This window comes from Suncus etruscus, chromosome 5 (genome assembly GCF_024139225.1).
Source record: "Suncus etruscus isolate mSunEtr1 chromosome 5, mSunEtr1.pri.cur, whole genome shotgun sequence".
NCBI lineage: Eukaryota > Metazoa > Chordata > Mammalia > Eulipotyphla > Soricidae > Suncus > Suncus etruscus.
Genome location: NC_064852.1, coordinates 140829095 through 140851299, shown reverse-complemented (window position 1 = coordinate 140851299; position 22205 = coordinate 140829095). Strand labels below are relative to the sequence as shown.

At 34.6% G+C, this 22205-nt stretch overlaps 1 protein-coding gene across 1 annotated transcript in view; it reads right to left on the bottom strand.

Annotated features, from left to right (window-relative positions):
- Positions 1 to 22205, bottom strand: part of CSMD3 (CUB and Sushi multiple domains 3) — a 1236222-nt gene that overhangs the window by 116716 nt on the left and 1097301 nt on the right. The window contains exons 39-42 of the mRNA XM_049773958.1: positions 20070 to 20188; positions 18084 to 18153; positions 12353 to 12469; positions 2152 to 2361 (exon numbers count right to left, since the gene is read on the bottom strand). Of these exons, the coding sequence (XP_049629915.1) occupies positions 2152 to 2361; positions 12353 to 12469; positions 18084 to 18153; positions 20070 to 20188 (516 nt within the window). The remainder of the gene's footprint in view (positions 1 to 2151; positions 2362 to 12352; positions 12470 to 18083; positions 18154 to 20069; positions 20189 to 22205) is intronic.

The window sequence follows — 22205 nt, the reverse complement described above, 5'->3', positions numbered from 1 at the left end:
TAATATTGATGAAAAACCTTTAAATCTGAAACAGTGTAAATACTTGTATTCCATAGATATTTAAAATTTTATGTTAAGAAGTTCAAGTATTATTTTTACTAATAAAATCTAAATTACTAACAGCCAGTGATTCCTTGTTACTGAAACTTAAATATCTCAAATAAATCACTTTTATTTGAATTTGAATAAGTTATTCTATTGTTTACTACAAAATCTCTAATTGTAAGAGCCAGAGAGATAGCACAGTGGTAGGGCATTTGCCTTGCATCCGCTGACTGGGAGAGACCTGGTTCAATTCTGAACATCTGATATGGTCTACCAGCCTGCCAAAGGTGATTTCTGAGTGCAGAGCCAGGAGTAACCCCTGAGATCCACTAGGTGTGGCCCAACAACCACCAATCAATCAATCAATAAAGATATTTTAAAAAAAAACTCTGTTAACCTGGTTTTGCATAATTTATGAACAGATTATTTCATATTGTAATTGCTTTTTATTCTTAATCTTAATTTATTTGAATTAATTTTATACAAAAAACTAAGAATTAAATGATTACTTTAATTTAGAAAACAGATATAATTTCACCAGTAAAAAGTACAAAAATATATTATTTTGAACAATCAATCTACGACTTTTATTCACATTTAAAAATAAGTGAATATAAATTTTAAATATTGAGAAAAAAGCTTCTATCTTAATCTTATGCTATAAAGTACTAAAGAAATACAATGATGTCTATAGCAATGACACAGTAATAATTTTGGAATCAAGTTTTTCAGTAGAAAGTATTCTTAATAATGTAGTCTGCATGTTGCTAAAATTCAGAAAGTCCAATATTAAAATTGTTTAAAAATAATAGTTATGTTATCCAGAAAACCCACTTCTTTAAAATGCTGTCTATTGTATAAATGCAATAAAACATAAAATCAGGGTAAAAATGAGTGAGGGATAAAAGATCAATCCAGACTCACTATCCTTGGCATTGTGTCTTGTATGCTTGGTAGATAAAACCAAGCTAAGCCTTCTAGTCAAAAAGGAAAACTCAGATCCCCATTTTGAAATAATTTCTTGATGAACATATTCAATTCATTCCCAAGTATTTTAGAAAGAACAACTATTTTAAGAAAAGAATGACGGTTGATTCAGATATCATAAAATAACATTAAAGTATAACAAAACATATTATAATCTTAGACCTGTAAAGTTTGGTAACGAGTTTCAAACTTCCAGTGAGGTAGACACATTGATTCGGTGATCAAATATTATACTTTCATTGTTTTATGCAGCTAACATATATCAACAAATGAACAAAATAATTCTGATTCTTATGGAGCATATATCTTAAGTATACATAAAATTGTTTATTAGGACAGATATTTACTCTAATTTTAACCTATTTGGATTAAAATTGCATGTAATACATGAGTGTAACATTTTGGGGGGCTTTGTGGCCACACATGTGGTGCTCAGGGCTTACAACAGTCTCTGCACTCAGGAAACACTCCTAGTGGTGCTTGGGAACCCTATAGGATTTTGGAGATCAAAACAGGGTCATTTGGTGCAGACACCATGCCTGCTGTGCTATCACTTTGCCCCCCATAACTTAGCCTTTAAGTGGACTTTTTTGATTTTGGTTTGATTTGGTTTTGAGTCACACCTGGTGCCCTCAGGGGTTACTCCTGGCTCTGTGTTCAGAAATCACTCCTGGCAGGCACGGGGAGTGGGGGGAGGCAGGATTCGAACCACAGTCTGTCCTGGATCTACTGCATTCAAGGCAAATGCCCTATTGCTGTGCTATCTCTCAGGCCCATAAGTGCATTTGTTTTGATATAACAAAGATAAATCTTTGATAGCCAAATTTGCTATATTGCCTTGTTTTGTCTTACTTGTATTCCTTTATAATAATACAGTTACAAATCCCCTCCCAAACTCTTTTTATTTTTTTAGCAATTAGGATTTTCTAAATTCTCAGAAAGGCACTTCCCTTTAGAGTTGCCTGAAAATTACTTTACAAGAAAAACACCTTTATAATAAAAATCATCAGGGCTTAAAGGCCATTTTTATCTTCCTAAAGTACAATATAAAAACTATTTAGAGTTAGGAAGTTGAAAGCACTTTAGATTCAATAAGCTGGTACTTCCTATTATCCTTACCTTGGTAGACGATGTGGAATCCTTGTTTGTTTTGTGAATAGTCACTGTGAAAATATAAACTGGTTTCATGGGTTGTGCTAAATAGAGAAGATGGTATTTGGGGTCCACTAAGGCGACCAATGACAGTATTAGTTTCCGATGAACCACTCCTAACTTCCAAATAATCATGTATGGTTTCAGTAGAGAAGTTTACAAACTGAAGATGTACACCTAAAGAGGCAAAATACTCTATTGTAGCATCAATACTAGATTCTTTTATTATTAACATAAAAATTAAATAAACATCCTCTCACATCAAGAAATGTCTATGGGTCCATGATTTAAATACAGAAGAGATAAATTCTCAAAATATATGGATCATTGTCTTTCACAATTAGTTTTGCTAATTAACACAATTATAAAATAAAATAAAATAAAATACAGTAACACAATCTTGATCTCCAATGCCACTATTTTTAATAAAGCAAGTTAGTTTTCATCTTATTACAATGTTACCACAGCAAATTTAATTGAAAGTGACTTTCTTGCTCTTTAATACCTTTAAATTGTATCATGCAATTTTAAAGGTAAATTACCACTCAATATTGTGTATATTTTAAAGGCCAATTGGAGTTCAAAAGATGACTGCAACATTTTTATATGTTAATATAATCAGAATTCACAGGCATGAGACAAATTAGCCTTTAATTTATAGGGATAAATTAACTTTTCCGAAATATCAGTGGGATGCAATTTATATGTCTGCTCTTTTAGTAATTTTTGCTGGTATGAATATTATGCTAAATTTTAAATAACTTTCTTAATAAATATAGTTAACTGTTTTATGTGTGACACTATGGTAATGTATTTTCAATATCTTTATAAACATAACTAAATTTTAAGATAAAAAGTATTTCTGCAGTAAAAACACAGAAGTATGGATAATTCAATCAATATTAAATTTTCGTGCAGTTGTCTTTTCTACGACTATTTTCTTTTTTTTTTTTTTTTTTTTTTTTTAATTTTTTTTTTTATTTAAACACCTTGATTACATACATGATTGTGTTTGGGTTTCAGTCATAAAAGGAACACCACCCATCACCAGTGCAACATTCCCATCACCCAAGTCCCAAATCACCCTCCTCCCCACCCAACCCCCGCCTGTACCCTAAACAGGCTCTACATTTCCCTCATACATTCTCAATATTAGGACAGTTCAAAATGTAGTTATTTCTCTAACTAAACTCATCACTCTTTGTGGTGAGCTTCCTGAGGTGAGCTGGAACTTCCAGCTCTTTTCTCTTTTGTGTCTGAAAATTATTATTACAAGGGTGTCTTTCATTTTTCTTAAAACCCATAGATGAGTGAGACCATTCTGCGTTTTTCTCTCTCTCTCTGACTTATTTCACTCAGCATAATAGATTCCATGTACATCCATGTATAGGAAAATTTCATGACTTCATCTCTCCTGACAGCTGCATAATATTCCATTGTGTATATGTACCACAGTTTCTTTAGCCATTCGTCTGTTGAAGGGCATCTTGGTTGTTTCCAGAGTCTTGCTATGGTAAATAGAGCTGCAATGAATATAGGTGTAAGGAAGGGGTTTTTGTATTGTATTTTTGTGTTCCTAGGGTATATTCCTAGGAGTGGTATAGCTGGATCGTATGGGAGCTCGATTTCCAGTTTTTGGAGGAATCTCCATATCGCTTTCCATAAAGGTTGAACTAGACAGCATTCCCACCAGCAGTGGATAAGAGTTCCTTTCTCTCCACATCCCCGCCAACACTGTTTATTCTCATTCTTTGTGATGTGTGCCATTCTCTGGGGTGTGAGGTGGTATCTCATCGTTGTTTTGATTTGCATCTCCCTGATGATTAGTGATGTGGAACATTTTTTCATGTGTCTTTTGGCCATGCGTATTTCTTCTTTGTCAAAGTGTCTGTTCATTTCTTCTCCCCATTTTTTGATGGGGTTAGATGTTTTTTTCTTGTAAAGTTCTGTCAGTGCCTTGTATATTTTGGAGATTAGCCCCTTATCTGATGGGTATTGGGTGAATAGTTTCTCCCACTCAGTGGGTGGCTCTTGTATCCTGGGCACTATTTCCTTTGAGGTGCAGAAGCTTCTCAGCTTAATATATTCCCATCTGTTAATCTCTGCTTTCACTTGCTTGGAGAGTGCAGTTTCCTCCTTGAAGATGCCTGTAATGTCCTGTAGTGTTTTGCCTATGTGCTGTTCTATATATCTTATGGTTTTGGGGCTGATATCGAGGTCTTTAATCCATTTGGATTTTACCTTTGTACATGATGTTAGCTGGGGGTCTAAGTTTAATTTTTTGCAAGTGGCTATCCAATTGTGCCAACACCACTTGTTGAAGAGGCTTTCCCTGCTCCATTTAGGATTTCCTGCTCCTTTATCAAAAATTAGATGGTTGTATCTCTGGGGAACATTTTCTGAGTATTCAAGCCTATTCCACTGATCTGAGGACCTATCCTTATTCCAATACCATGCTGTTTTGATAACTGTTGCTTTGTAGTACAGTTTAAAGTTGGGAAAAGTAATTCCTCCCATATTCTTTTTCCCAATGATTGCTTTAGCTATTCGAGGGTGTTTATTGTTCCAAATGAATTTCAAAAGTGTCTGATCCACTTCTTTGAAGAATGTCATGGGTATCTTTAGAGGGATGGCATTAAATCTGTATAATGCCTTGGGGAGTATTGCCATTTTGATGATGTTAATCCTGCCAATCCATGAGCAGGGTATGTGTTTCCATTTCCGTGTGTCCTCTCTTATTTCTTGGAGCAGAGTTTTATAGTTTTCTTTGTATAGGTCCTTCACATATTTAGTCAAGTTGATTCCAAGATATTTGAGTTTGTGTGGTACTATTGTGAATGGGGTTGTTTTCTTAATGTCCATTTCTTCTTTATTACTGTTGGTGTATAGAAAGGCCATTGATTTTTGTGTGTTAATTTTGTAGCCTGCCACCTTGCTATATGAGTCTATTGTTTCTAGAAGCTTTTTGATAGAGTCTTTAGGGTTTTCTAAGTAGAGTATCATGTCATCTGCAAACAGTGAGAGCTTGACTTCTTCCTTTCCTATCTGGATTCCCTTGATATCCTTTTCTTGCCTAATCGCTATAGCAAGTACTTCCAGTGCTATGTTGAATAGGAGTGGTGAGAGAGGACAGCCTTGTCTTGTGCCAGAATTTAGAGGGAAGGCTTTCAGTTTTTCTCCATTGAGGATAATATTTGCCACTGGCTTGTGGTAGATGGCCTTCACTATATTGAGAAAGGTTCCCTCCATTCCCATCTTGCTGAGAGTTTTGATCAAGAATGGGTGTTGGACCTTATCAAATGCTTTCTCTGCATCTATTGATATGATCATGTGGTTTTTATTTTTCTTGTTATTGATGTTGTGTATTATGTTGATAGATTTACGGATGTTAAACCAGCCTTGCATTCCTGGGATGAAACCTACTTGATCGTAGTGGATGATCTTCTTAACGAGGCATTGAATCCTATTTGCCAGGATTTTGTTGAGGATCTTTGCATCTGCATTCATCAGTGATATTGGTCTGTAATTTTCTTTTTTGGTAGCGTCTCTGTCTGGTTTAGGTATCAAGGTGATGTTGGCTTCATAAAAGCTATTTGGAAGTGTTTCTGTTTGTTCAATTTCATGAAAGAGTCTTGCCAAGATTGGCAGTAGTTCCTCTTGGAAAGTTTGATAGAATTCATTAGTGAATCCATCTGGACCTGGGCTTTTGTTTTTCGGCAGACATTTGATTACTGTTTTAATTTCATCAATGGTGATGGGGGTGTTTAGATATGCTACATCCTCTTCCTTCAACCGTGGAAGATTATAAGAGTCCAAGAATTTATCCATTTCTTCCAGGTTCTCATTTTTAGTGGCGTAGAGTTTTTCAAAGTAGTTTCTGATTACCCTTTGAATCTCTGTCATATCAGTAGTGATCTCTCCTTTTTCATTCCTGATACGAGTTATCAAGTTTCTCTCTCTCTCTTTCTTTGTTAGGTTTGCCAGTGGTCTATCAATCTTGTTTATTTTTTCAAAGAACCAACTTCTGCTTTCGTTGATCTTTCGGATTGTTTTTTGAGTTTCCACTTCGTTGATTTCTGCTCTCAGCCTTGTTATTTCCTTCTGTCTTCCTGTTCTTGGGTCCTTTTGTTGAGCATTTTCTAGTTCTATTAGCTGTGTCATTAAGCTACTCAGGTAAGCTCCTTCTTCCTTCCTGATGTGTGCTTGCAAAGCTATAAATTTTCCTCTCAGTACTGCTTTTGCTGTGTCCCATAAGTTCTGAGAGTTTGTGTCTTTATTGTCATTTGTTTCCAGGAACCTTTTTATTTCCTCCTTGATTTCATCTCGGACCCACTGGTTATTGAGCATGAGGCTGTTTAACTTCCAGGTGTTAAAGTGTTTCTTCTGAGTCCCTTTGGAGTTCACAAATAATTTCAGAGCCTTGTGGTCAGCGAAGGTAGTCTGCAAAATTTCTATCCTCTTGATCTTATGGAGGTATGTTTTATGTGCCAGCATGTAGTCTATCCTGGAGAATGTCCCATGTACATTGGAGAAGAATGTGTATCCAGGTTTCTGGGGATGGAGTGTCCTATATATATCCACTAGGCCTCTTTCTTCCATTTCTCTCCTCAGGTCTAGTATATTCTTGTTGGGTTTCAGTCTGGTTGACCTGTCCAGTGTTGACAAAGCCGTGTTTAGGTCCCCCACAATTATTGTGTTGTTGTTGATATTATTTTTCAGATTTGTCAGCAGTTGTATTAAATATTTTGCTGGCCCCTCATTCGGTGCATATATGTTTAGGAGAGTGAATTCTTCCTGCTCTACGTACCCCTTGATTAATATAAAATGTCCATCTTTGTCCCTTACAACCTTCCTGAGTATAAAGTTTGCATTATCTGATATTAGTATGGCCACTCCAGCTTTTTTATGGGTGTTGTTTGCTTGGATAACTTTTCTCCAGCCTTTTATTTTGAGTCTATGTTTGTTCTGACTATTCAGGTGCGTTTCTTGTAGGCAGCAGAAGGTTGGATTGAGTTTTTTGATCCATTTAGCCACTCTGTGTCTCTTAACTGGTGCATTTAGTCCATTGACGTTGAGAGAAAGAATTGTCCTGGGATTTAACGCCATCTTTATTTCAAAATTTGGTGTGTCTTTTGGGTAGTCTTGTCTTAGATTAGGTCTTTCAGTTTTTCTCTTAAGACTGGTTTTGTGTCTGTGAAGTTTCTGAGCTGTTTTTTGTCTGTGAAACCATGTATTCTTCCATCAAACCGGAAAGTGAGTTTTGCTGGGTATAGTATTCTGGGTGAAGCATTCATTTCATTCAGTCTTGTCACAATATCCCACCACTGCTTTCTGGCATTGAGCGTTTCTGGTGACAGGTCTGCTGTAAATCTCAGGGAAGCTTGCTTGAACATGATTTCCCCTTTTGATCTTGCTGTTTTCAGAATTCTGTCTCTATCTGTGGGATTTGTCATTGTGACTAGGATGTGTCTTGGGGTGGTTTTTCTGGGGTCTCTTTTGGTTGGTACTCTTCGGGCATGCAGGATTTGATCACATATATTCTTTAGCTCTGGAAGTTTCTCTTTAATGATGTTCTTGACCATTGATTCTTCCTGGAAATTTTCTTCCTGGGTCTCTGGGACTCCAATGATTCTTAAGTTGTTTCTGTTGATCTTATCATAGACTTCTATTTTCGTCTGTTCCCATTCTTTGACTAATTTTTCCATTGTCTGCTCATTTGCTTTAAGTTTTTTGTCCAATCTCTCCTGCTGTATGGAATTGTTATGTATCTCATCTTCCACAGCACCAAGTCTATTCTCAGCTTCTGATACCCTGTCCCAGAGCTTATCCATTTTGTCATTCACTTCGTTTACTGAGTTTTTCAGGCCTGTTAGTTGACATGTTATTTCAGTTTGGAGTTTTGTCATTTCTGCCTTCATATTTTCTTGGTTCTTATTAGTGTTCTGTTCAACTCGATCCATGGTTTCTTGGAGTCTGTTGAGCACCTTCCATATTGCTAGTCTAAAGTCCTTATCTGAGAGGTTGATTAGTTGTTCAGTCATTATCTGGTCCTCAGAATTGTCATCTTCATTCTCTATGTCTGATGCTGGCCTGCGCTGTTTCCCCATTGTCACATTTGTATTGTGGGTTTTTCTACGTGTTGTAGTGGTATTCATTGTCTATATGATGTAGGCAGCACACTCCTCTGGCTCCTCCCTTTCTGGATGGGCTGACTTGCCTCTAAGGGAGGGGAGTCCTCCGTGGATGAAGCCTCACACTGGGTCAAATCTTAGGCCCGAGCATGTAACAGAGAAGACAGTCCAGAGAGAAATGTTTGCTTCTGTGATATAGCGCCGTTCTTAGTGTGATTTTTCCTTCTTGTTGCAATGGAGTTCTTTCCTTAGAAAGAGTGCACGGCCGCGTAGCGAAGCGGAGCGGCCGTGCTCCTCTGAGCCTCTTTTTGCCCCACTCGCAAGAGTTTCACGCAAGAGGACAGTAGAAAGACATAGACAGGTCACACTCACAGTCTTTCACAGCTGAGCCCCACTGGGCTGGTGTACTTTCGCGGATTTTCCCCGCCTGGTGTCACACACAGGGAGCCAGCTTTTGCAAAGGATAGCCGGTTTTTATGCTCTGAAGTCCCTCCCTGAAAATGGCGTCTGGGCGAGCGAGGTTTCTGGAGGCTCTTTTTGCCCCACTCGCAAGAGTTTCACGCAAGAGGACAGTAGACAGACATAGACAGGTCACACTCACAGTCTTTCACAGCTGAGCCCCACTGGGCCGGTGTACTTTCGCGGATTTTCCCCGCCTGGTGTCACACACAGGGAGCCAGCTTTTGCAATGGATAGCCGGTTTTTATGCTCTGAAGTCCCTCCCTGAAAATGGCGTCTGGGCGAGCGAGGTTTCTGGAGGCTCTTTTTGCCCCACTCGCAAGAGTTTCACGCAAGAGGACAGTAGACAGACATAGACAGGTCACACTCACAGTCTTTCACAGCTGAGCCCCACTGGGCCGGTGTACTTTCGCGGATTTTCCCCGCCTGGTGTCACACACAGGGAGCCAGCTTTTGCAATGGATAGCCGGTTTTTATGCTCTGAAGTCCCTCCCTGAAAATGGCGTCTGGGCGAGCGAGGTTTCTGGAGGCTCTTTTTGCCCCACTCGCAAGAGTTTCACGCAAGAGGACAGTAGACAGACATAGACAGGTCACACTCACAGTCTTTCACAGCTGAGCCCCACTGGGCCGGTGTACTTTCGCGGATTTTCCCCGCCTGGTGTCACACACAGGGAGCCACTACGACTATTTTCTAAATTTTTACAGTGAAATGTCATCATTATTCAGAGTGACTTTTGTAAGTTAACTCATTTTTTGATTACAGTGACTTCTGAAAATGAAAAGAGAAACTGATAAACAATAAGCTTAATGTGCAGGAGATATATCATATGAGTTAAAGTTCTTGCCTTGCCTGGTACAGATCCAGGTTCAATTCCTAAACACTCACTCATATGTGCTGTCAGGAGTGAGTGCTGAGCACAGAACTAAGAGAAATCCCTAAAGATAGCACCTATCGCCCCCCCAAACTAAGTGAAAGACATCAATTAAATATCAGAAAATCTGTCTTTTAAAACTGTTTTAAATCACTCTTTGGGGGTTTATATTCACATAAATATACTTACATAGTATATTTATATAATTGCATGTGAATCATAATTAGTATTCCTTGCAGTGCTCCTGATTCTGTGTTTATTAGTCAGTCACTTTTGGTGGTTCGTGAAAAAAAATTTGGTACTGGTTACCTATTGGTGAATTGGTTTTGGTAGCATGTAAGTCATGGATTTTAACCGTTTACTATTTTCTGATCCCTCTTTAGGTATTAAGTATGGCCACATTCTATTATCAGAAAATGTTACTCAAAGATTCTTTCTGACTTTGGGAAAAAATAGCTTCATGATAAATCAAAATGGGAAATATTGAAAATATAGGTTAAAATATCCATTTTATAAATAAAATAACTTTTAGAACTTTGAATATGCTAATTCAATAGATAAGACTTTAAGATTTGCATATTATTTCCTAACAGTCCCCACATGAGTTTTATCCTACTTAATTACTTATTATTTCTTAGACATGTAAAATATTTAAATATTGATATATATTTCTCTTCTTATTAATATATTTCTTTAAACACTTTGATTACAAATATGATTGTGGTTGAGTTTCAGTCATATAAAGAACTCCCCCCTTCACCATTTCCATCACCAATGTCCCAAATATATATTTCATTTTATTCTAAAATACTTAAATAAATTGAAGAAATAATTGAAATGCAATTTCATCAAATCAGTTGTATCATTCAATTGCAATCAAGTGTTTCTTGTTTTCATTTCTATTTTTATTTTTAATGGCATTGATATTTAATATCAAATAAGCCGGCAGAACAGAATTAGAAAATATTTTAACATTGAAAATGTTTTTAAAGAATTTATTTAAAAATAACATTTATTTTATTTTATTTTTGATAAGCTTTATGGAATTAATCTTTAATAAAATAATATACAAGCATGATTAATCATACTACTTAAAATCTAATATGCATTATTAAAATCTAATATCCACATTTTCTTCTCAGTGGGGAGATAATTTGGATTACACCTAAGTGTAGTTTGCTTTAATTCACTCCTTATTCTGTGTTCAGTGATCATTCATGGTAAGGATAAGGGTGTCATATGCAGTGCTTGGATCAAAGTACTGATAAATATGATGTAAGCAACTTAACCCCTATACTCTCTCTCCAGTTCTATAGTTGACCAATGTAGAATTTGGTTACCAGTTCAGTTTAAGGATTTTTGTCACATCACAACCAAAGTAATCCTCATTAAAATGTCCCCCAACATACCTATCACAGTAACAGCTTTCCTTCCAAATTCTAGGCCAACCACACACAGTGGTTGAAATTCTTTATCTGGCATCATTGCCTGTGTTACTCTGCTTTTCAAAGACTTATTTCTTGTTTCCGATCGGCTGACTCTGTTTTTCTGGTTATCTCTTGACATTAAAGTGACAGTTCATGCATCAGTTCTCCTGACAATATTTTTCCTGATTTCCCAAACTAGGCTGACAATTTCTACAAGGATTATGTCATAGTCTTACTGTGCTTTGATGGGATAGCTTATTTAACTACCTGTTTCCTCATCATGACTGTAGTTTACCTGGAGAAAAGTACATTCTATTTTAATACCAGCACTTTCCTGGATAAAATAAAAATACATAGATATGCATACTAAAATCAGAAAGGTGTTATAAAAGTAATTTTTGTGAACTTGTGAGAAAAATTTAAATATGATTTTTATATTCTGAGATTATATGAGGTTTGGGGAAATGAGGTAACTATATTTAGTACTCAATAAATGACAAAGTACAGATTTTTAACTGCCTTAAATATACTAGATCTGTGCTTTAAGGAATATTTAATGAACACTGGAAATTTTTTTTTTTTGGTTTTTGGGCCATACCCGGCGGTGCTCAGGGGTTATTCCTGGCTGTCTGCTCAGAAACAGCTCCTGGCAGGCACGGGGGACCATATGGGACACCAGGATTCGAACCAACCACCTTTGGTCCTGGATCGGCTGCTTGCAAGGCAAATGCCACTGTGCTATCTCTCCGGGCCCCACACTGGAAATTTTTAACTGGAACTAGAATATCATTGCTACTTAGGATTTAAACTTGACATGAATTTATTTGTACTAATTTTAAATGCAAATATATTATTTATTTACAAGCAATATTGAATGAATTCAATTTTGTTATACTCTATAGTGGGAATTCATATGGTATGTAGTAAGTTAAAAACAGTTATACATGAAAAACATACCTAATTGAACATTTACACTCATCTAATTCAAGTTATACTCTTACATATCAACTAAAAAATGCCATACTTAATGATGTAACTAATTATCATCTATGAGATTTGAACCTGCTCATTTTTTTTCAGTTATACAGAGTTCTTCTTTGTATAATAGATTTGGTTAAATAATAATAACTCCAATTGCACTCAATTTATGAAATGTATATAGCCATGCTGAGTTAAATTGCAATTTATAATTCTCGTAGAACATTATTAGATACCTATCTTTCTTTTTAAGGGATGATAATGGCATTGTCATCTATTCCAGGCATTTTAATATACATACCAAAACCTACGGGTAGTTTTATTGTCCAGGTGCAATCTAAACTGCTGGGGTAGTTGCCAGGAAAACCAGGACTGAGGAGAACACCACTGAAATCTGACATAGCACCACCACACTGGGCTGTAAGACAACAGACATGTCGCATCAGCCAGAGCAGACCTAGGCTTTACTGCACAGAAAACAAACTAAAATTATTTCAAGTCTTAAATCTCTGAGTTAAAATGAGAGGATATAAATTTGAAAACTATCAACTCTCATCAGCCATGCACTAGTAATGAAACATACTCAATTGACAACAAAGATCTTCCAAAATAGCATTTAAAAAAAGTTTTTTTTTCTCCCTCATCAATAAATACAAGCTTACTTGATTACTGCACTGCAAGCAATAGCCCATGTGCTGCAAATACAATCAAAACAGGAGCACATTCATTTTCTAGAGTGAGCAATTTCTTTTTCACCCTTAAATACTTGCAGCATGTTTCAATTCTTTCCAAACATAACATAATTTTGAATACAGTCGAGCCAGCAGCATTTGTTTAAGTACTCTAGGAAAAAGTCTGTCCATACCCTTTCTTTACTGTTTATAAGTATCTAAGTAAAACAAACAAAAATAAGTATCATCATTTCATATATTTTAGAGACTCAAGTTTACTTCACTCATGGTGGATAGTCTCACTTTATCTGAAATAAATCTGGACCAAAGAGGTAAATAGTAACCAAGGGGGAAAATGCATACTAGTATGATAATTTAGGCAGAGTTTGTCAATGTGCTTGTTTTGAAATGCCTATTATACTGATTTACCATTGAGAAGCTATGCAAAATTGTAAGAACTATAACTGCTCAAGTTTCACTTTTTGCATGATTAGACAGGACTATTTAACATGTATTAAAAAAGCAATTGCATTTGAGAAGCTAATCATTTCCTCTAAATGCACATTTTTTATCATATCATCAAAGAACTCAAATATGCATTTGGTAATTGTGTAAGAATAGAATTTCATGCCCATGCATCAAGTTTCTAAGTTTCTAAGTTACCTGTAAAGAACATGTGCAATTTTACTCATTTTTTAAGATTCGTAAATGTACACTCAAGTTAATTTGTTAGCTACGCAACATAGAGACAAATTCTGTATGATTACCAAGCTTGATGCATTGTTTGGTACAATTAGAAAGATTTATTTTTAATAAAATGGAATGAATAGAGTGGTAATAAGTTTTGCAAGGGATGAATATATAATGTCATGAACAATCTATTGTAAATCTTTGATTATATTATAATTAAATTTACATGTTGTACTTTTCTTTCTTGTATGTGTGTGTTTGTGGAGGGTAGGTATCTGGATGTGCTCAGGGCTTACTTATGTCTCCTCATACTGAAAAATAACTTTTGGAGGTTGGGGTGCCATAAAGGAAGCCCGTAATCAAAATCTGTCAGTGTGTACAAGGCAAATGTGTACTCTGACCCACACTGTATAATTTCCAATCTTTTAAAACCATTTGTTTATCCACCCTAAAACCAAAATTATATATATAAACATTATGATACCTATAAATATATACCCAATATCCATTTTTCTAAACCTTTTTGTTCACATATATTAGTTACTAATTATGATTATTAACAAAGAGTAGAGACACTATTTTACAAATCACATTTTTAAATGAATTGCCATAATTTAATCACATTTTTGCCCTATATATTTTTTAAATTTTTATTGAGATCACTTGAATTTACAAGTCCTTCATAGTTGTATTTCAGTCATTCAGTGATGGTGAATTAGGGCATTCTCACCACCAGTGTTGACCCCCCTCCACCAGCATTCCCAGCATCATCCCATAAACTCCACCCTTAGCCTCCTGGACTACCAGTATAACAGGTCTATATTGTGTTTAGGGCCTTTGATTCTATTGTCATTAAGTTTGGCTTGGGTTTTAAGTTCTGACCATATTTTCCATCCAATTCACCTTAGACCACTTATTCCCTGAGCCCCATCCAGATTTTTTCTTTTCTTTTTAAACTGAGGCAAAGACAGCCATTGCATATCTTGCCTCACTTTACTCAGAGCATCCAGAAATAAAACTAAAGGAGTATGTTAGCTTTTTGTCTCCAACATCACAAATCTTTGAGATGCTTGTTGTCAACCAATTTTATTGTCACTGTTTAGATATGATCTGAAAGTTCTGTCATCTCTTTTGCCCAACTTTATAGAGAAAAAGATCCCAAAACAAAAGCTACAAGTATAAGACAATAACAAGTAAATAGATTATGATAAAGATTCAGAGTGACAATCCTTGAATGTCACATACAGAATTACCAAATATGTCTACCTTCAACTCTCTTTTTATGCCTATATTTGAGAATTTCAGTAGTCTCACACTTCTATCTGTTGGTTTTACGGGTATCTTGTAGTAATAACTTTTATAACAGGTTATCCTCTTTTTGATAAGACACAAATATAGCTAGTAAACCAGTTGAAAACCATCACTGATTATTCTTTTTTATCTATCTCTATTAGCTACACATCCTAAGCAACTTATTGTGTTACCTATCAAAATGTTATATTTTTATTTTTCAGTATAGCAGATTCTGTGTTTTCTATCTTAAGACTAAATAAATGCATTCTCTGAAGAAAATTTTAATATTCATTCTCCTCTTATAAATTTAACATATAATTATCTTAGATATTATTGTATTAAATCATGTAAAAGCTTATAGTTAAAACCTACAAAGGTTAGAAAAGAAGTTAAATGATCTATAATCCTTTACAAATGAGATAATCTTATTTCTTTTCTGAGGTACTCAGAACTTAGTCCTATCCTTATGTTCATTTTTAAACATTTGACATATTTATATACAATGACATATTTAATCACCTTAGGTAAGATTCTAAGTAAACAGATAGAGTTGTGCAAAAAGGCGTGTGCAATGCATAAAAAATTTGTACCAAAAAGACAAAAAAAAAAGTCTAACAAAATGAGAATGACTATATATAAAAGAATAGGCCTTGTGTTATAGACAACTAATAACATTTTGGAAAATATTTGATGTTACGGTAAATTAAATAAACAGAATAAAAAATTAGTTTTTTGTTTACTAAATATTATTTAAGATAAACGTTGTCCTACACATTGGGAAATTAGCAAATATACTAAGCTTTTACTCTCAAATTAAGAAGATATATGGCATTCATTTTATCATTTCATAATCAATAGGCTACATGAGATAAATATATTTGCAAGTATAATGGATGATCTGAATATTATCTATAAAGGGCATTATAGTGTTATGTAAATAAAACAAATGCATATTTATAATTAGCTTTACATGAATTCACAAATTACTTAAATTTTCTAAAGAAATATGTTCTGAAAAATCAATATACCTAGTAGAGTCTGAGTGCTTTTAATTCTTTTCACCATCTAAATATATTATAACATTCTCATAAAACAGAACAGAATAATTTGTGTCATGAACATTCTTTCAAAAAAAAAGCAGAAACCAACTGAATATTGTATGCAATTTAGACAACAGGCATTAAAAATGCCTGACTTGGGGCTGGAGTGATAGCATAGCAGGTTTGGCACTTGCCTTGCATGGCCTATCCAGATTCAAACCCGGTATCCCATAGGGTACCCGGGTCCTGCAGAAGTAATTTCTGAGTGCAGAATCAGGAGTAACCGCTGAGCACCGCTAGGTGTGGCCACCCCCACTCAAAACAAAACAAAACAAAAAACAAACACCAAAACACCCCACAAAATAAAAATATATAATGTCTGATTTAAAATGTCTACATCACTGAAGATGCATAGACAAAAGCCCGTGGTATTGGTGAGATAGATAGATGTTGCAGATCCCAAAACAAAAGAACATAGAAGAGCTGCTGCAACATGAATTGATGATCAGACAGAGGAAGGAATAGGAGTTCAGCAACACAGACATTTCCTGGGTGCCATTTTATTCCTTATTCAACAGGAAAGGAAACGAGTGGCCATTTAAAACTGCACTTGAACCCCAGAGATGTTGGTAGCTGAATTTCCTTCTTTAGTCCTTTGGTAATCAAGGGAACTCTGCAATCATTGCTAAACTACTAAAGACTCAGACAAAAATTTAAAAAGTCCAAGACTAAGGCTTAGCCAAAAGATGCCTGACTGTGAATTAGAGTCTATGCGTCCTCAAACTAAGACACTAGGGACATTCAAGTTTCAGAGCGCCAGTAACATCTTAGAGGTGACAACTCATACTGTCATTCAACTAGATATCAAGTTCTGATGATCTGAGCCAATTTAGTTTGGCTGATCTCTGTTCCTTTCACTATTGCCTCAGAATCTTAGCTACAACCAAGAATTGGGAGGCATAATTTGTATTTAGAAATATCAGGAACTATTCCAGAAAGAAGGTGCAGATCCACAGGGCTTTCTAGAGCTGGTCATATAGAAGAAGAATGTTCCTATGCTGCGGAGGTAATCCAGTAATGTGAATATCCAGAGTGAAGCAGTAACTGATAAATATGGCTAAGCAATGGGACCACAGGCAATAACTGGGCTCTAGGACCATAGACATCGGCTTGGCTACTCCGTGTGGTTGGATTCTCGAACCACAGATAATGGCGTGACTATTCATGTATTTGGACTCTAGGAAAATAGGTATTAGCTGGGTTCTACAATTAAAACTATATACATACATTGAGAGTGCCCCAGGACCACATGATTCTATATGTGGTTGGACTCTAGGACCAGAGACATTGACCTCAGAAAGAAAAATGTTTACGATGAGGAGGCGCATACCACTAGGCTGACACTTCCTGCCCAGAATAAAGTCTAAAGAGGTTTAACTACCCCTAACCCCCAACCCCCAGTCCCCTACAACAGTTTAATCTTTATCTTTCTACATATTCTAAATCCTGAAAAAAATCAAGTATTAAAAATTGAAACCTCAGCATTATTTTTAAAATTTGGCAAATGTCCCCAAAGTCTAAATTCTATGGAAGTTAATGATAAATAATTCAATTAGTTAGAAATATATCTTAACACAAATAATACATTGGGGACCTAAAGTAATGAATATCAAATAAAATTGCAAAGTCAATAAGTTGCATCAAATGAATATCAATATAAAACATAAATGAAATAAGAAAAGAGATTTAGGAGCAGTTATTTTCTTTTAACCAAAGAGATTGAAACATTTTTTTTTATAAAAAGCAGATGTTCTAGAAATGAAAACATAAAAAATTTCATCAAAACTGTTATGAAAAAGATAAAAGATGGCTAACAAAAGAAAAAAATGAGCCTAAATTTACAAATCGCCTACATATATATATATATTTGGTATATGTTATGCATTATTTACCTCAATCCACTGAATGCATCTTCTGAGGTTTTATACTTTCTTGGAAACAAACACTTCATATTCCTTATTAGTTTTTGTTCAATTACATTCAACATAGTATAAACTTACTTTATTAATGAGAGGATTTAAAAATCATTGTGATAAAATCCCTTAGGGAACAAACAATTTGATTTCTCTTGTAAAGTCATTTAGTTTTAAGTCTTTTATAGATATTGAAGTGTAATATAAAAATTAGTAATAAAAAACAAAAATGAAAACAAAACTTGTGCCACATTTATTTCAAATATATACTTTTATAAAATTTGATAACAGTGTTAGGATAGCTATATGTAGTTTATCTTTAAAGATGAATATAAATGATAATTGATTTTAGGTCTTTAACTTACCCAAGCAAATTGGAATTGGGTAATTCCATCTTCTCACAGGCCCAGGCATACAAGTAATGTGAGAATGCCCCTGTGTCAAAAATACAACACAGTATAGTGTGCATTAAACAAGGCATAGTGAGTGAAAATTGAGAAAGTAAGTCCATCTATATATTTTCATATCATAGTAAAATTAAACAAAGTTTGCCATTTGCAGGATTAAATTTAATACCACAACTCATTAATTTTTAATTAAATTTTTTGGTGGGATCTTAGGGACAGGGACACATTCTAGAACTCTCAGGGCTTATTCATGTCTCTGCATCTCAGGAATCACTACTGGCAGTATAAGGAACCATATGTTGTGATGGAAATCAAATCCAGGTGTGTTGCATGCAATATAAGTACCAACTGTATAATCTCTCTAGACCCAATATCACTTTTTTAAATAGCATTTTTCTATTAAAACTAGCTCTGTTATGACAAGGCAACTATATATCATATATTATAATAAAATAGAATATGTAAGGTGACCTATGATAACTAATAATTTATTCATAAGTATATTTTCAGTTAAACTATAATATAACACATGTAAATATAAATTTAATAATAAATCAATTGATGCAAATTATTACAAATAAATGTTAATTGAATAATAAATTTTATATAAATTTTATAAAAATTGTTTTGAGAATAATAATTCATAAAATAATAAGACTATAAACAAATATTAAATTTTATGTTTTGAATAATTAAATTATTTAGCAGGAGAAATTTTTTTTTCAAATTCTCAATAGGTAAATACTATAGGCAATACATATATGATATTTAAATTTGAGAGCCTTCCTAAAAAACCTTGAAGAAAAAAATAAATATAGCCCAAAGAGGAGCCGAATAGATAGCATGGAGGTAAGGCATTTGCCTATCATGCAGAAGGACGGTGGTTCGAATCCTGGTATCCCATATGGTCCCTTGTGCCTGCCAGGGACCATTTTTGAGCATAGAGCCAGGAGTAACCCCTAACCCAAATCAAAAAAAAATGTGTATATATATTCCAAAAAGATTTTCCAAATTGAGTTCTCAAAAAAAAATACAGTAATATATTTGAAGTTAAGTTTTATTAATTTAGGGGCCATAGAGTTGGCACTAGAGGTAAGGCATCTGCCTTGCAAGCGCTAACCTAGGATGGACTGCAGTTTGTTCCTCCGGCGTCTCTTATGGTACCCCCCAAGCCAGGAGTGCTTTCTGAATGCATAGCCAAAAGTAACCCCTGAGTGTCAATGGGTATAGCCCAAAAAACAAACAAACAAACAAAAAGTTTTATTAATTTAGTGTATTTTAATACCATTTATGTTGCCATTAATGTTTAAATAGTACTTCAGATTTATTTTCGATTCTAATGATACAGGAGTTTTATCATCACATTGTATGTGAGTTGAAAAGAAATGCAAAGTTTAATTTTGATTGAAAGATAATATTTTGCCTCTTTTTAGGGGGCTAACATCTGGCAGTGCTCCAGGCTTAACTCTGGATCTAAGTTTAGGGATCACACCTATTGAGCTCAGGGGAAAATTATGGGTAGAGATTTTTGAAATTTGTCAGGAAGGTATAAGACAAGAACTCTTATCTCCAATAATATATTTCTGGCCCAAAAATCATTTTTATTAATGAAACTGAACACATTTTGTATGTGTTTATAGTATTTCTTATGTACATAGTTTATTGAAATGTAACTGTACAACTAATATCTCTATTGTTATTTAGTGAATTGTCAATCATTGTTCTATTTAAGCTAAGTATATTTTAGTTCTATATCTGCTGTTTTGATTACATATGTGTGTATATATGTACATATATATTTACTAAAAATCCAAATATTGTTACATCAGGTTAACTGTTCAACTAAGAACCTCTATTGTTTTCTATTGTGAATTATCAGTCATTGGTCTAAAACATACAGAAAGGGAAAGAAAACCCAAAACTGTAAATTAAAAATTGGTTTACCTGGAGAGAATAGCCTTGCTCACACTGAAAGGACACGACATCGCCAACCATATACCTGTCTCCAATTTTCATTCCACTGCTAGGTGTCTGTGGCTCAGGACAGGAATCTAAACCAATTGCTAAGGACATTTAATGAGAACCATGTAAGTAACTTTCAAAAGATCAAAGCTTCAAATAGACACATTAGATGACCCACATTTAATATCATTGTAATCAAAATTAGTTTTATATCAAAATATTAAGATTATTCATTGAACACAATTCAATTATCCATGCTAAGAACAAAGTGTTTGGCACACCACCATAAAACTGCATTTAAGAAAAGTATCATGGCACTAACCATGAAATAGATCTGTAATTAACTAAACATTAAACATATCATAAATTTGTTCTGTTCTACGACGAAAATTTTGAAAACACAATTCCTAACTTCAATAAAATCATATTTGCAAAATGTTCTTAGTAAATGGATGAGAATTTGCTTTCTATTTCGTCCCTTATGTAAAATTTGCTTTTTAATTTTTGAGATACATCTTGGCAAATAAAAATAGAAATTTAGCATAATTGAAAGTAATATGTATGTTCTAAAAAGTACTATGTAACATTTGAGCTCAGTTATTTCTGACATGACAACATTCACTATGTCTTCATTGTCCTCAACAATATTCTTTTTGATTAAGTACATAAATATAGCCCCCAAAATAGCTTTTATATACTATAAACAATAGGTTTTTCACCAGTGATTCATAAACTGTAGTATTTCTCAAAGTGGGAAATACTGTTTTGAGGGGCATTGAATTTATACTGAGGAGCAATAGTAGCCTCAAGGATATTTTGGGGATAATTTGTTTGTTAACCTGAAGAAGATAGATTTTCAGGGTGCAAAGCAGTGGAAATCTCTGAGTAGAAAATTAAAAAAAATGATTTATTTTCCTTTTTATTTAAAAAAAAACTATAATGTACTATTACAAATAGTTTTAAGAAAGGCCAATATTTATTTTTGGTAACTGAAATTTTGAAGCTAGGTATATTAAAAGGATAGAAGTAATCACTATTCCAAAATTATAAGAGTATTGATTTCATGTGTGTCCTAACTTCTTTCACATATTATCTTTAATTGTTTTTTTTTTAATTTCCTAACACACAATTTCCTTGTCACAGCCCCATTTCCTATATTTCCATTATGGCACTTTTTTTACACAGCCACAATGAGTGAATAAATGCAGCCATGGTGGATTTATCTCCTTTCTAAGAATGGAAACTCTAAAGGTAGTTTAGAGCACAGCATGTCAAAGAAACATTCACTATACACTGAATGTATGTGTATAGTGAGTTCTTGCTTTCATTACTTTGGTAGCTAAAAATATCTATCTCTGTAAATGAAAGGCTTAATTTACTTAGGAGTAAGTTTTCAGAGCAAGATATGTCTCAGACAACCTAAAAGTCATACCGTTTAGGTGATAAGGAGGCTGGAAAATGGCATAAAACAGGAAGCTGAGTTATATCAAAACAAAAGGGGCAATAAAAGGAATAAGTAACTTGCCAGCATTTTATATGATCATAACGCTGCACCCCCATCTTCATCCCAGCCCACCAGGAGTAATTCCATGAGTACAGAGCTAGCTAGAAGTAAGCCAGTTTTTTTGGATGCAGCTCAAGATAAACAGCCAAAACATAAATCAACCCTTATTTCATCTTCTAGACTACAAATGGTCCCTAAGCACTGCAAAGAGTGACACCTGAGCACAGAGCCAGGAGTAGCACCTGAACACTGCCTTCCAAGTGTAGCAAAACACACACACACACACACACAAACACACACACGTAATTTGGGTATTACATTTTGGGTATCTAACAAGCTATGCTTTAGGGGTGTTGGGACCATTCCCAGTAATATTTGGCTAATAGGGCCAGCTATGGAGGCAACATTACCAGGGTCAGCAATTGTGGAGAGTATGTGATATAGGTAATCAAATGTATGTCCTTTTGTATGTAAAACATATGTCCTGTCCTAAGCTATCTCCCTTGGCCCTGAAAGTCATCTCAAGTAGTCCTGAAAGAAAATAAAAGACAATAGACCCCATTTCTAAAGTCCAGTAACTCAGATCTCAAAACAAAGTTTCTTCTCCTATATTT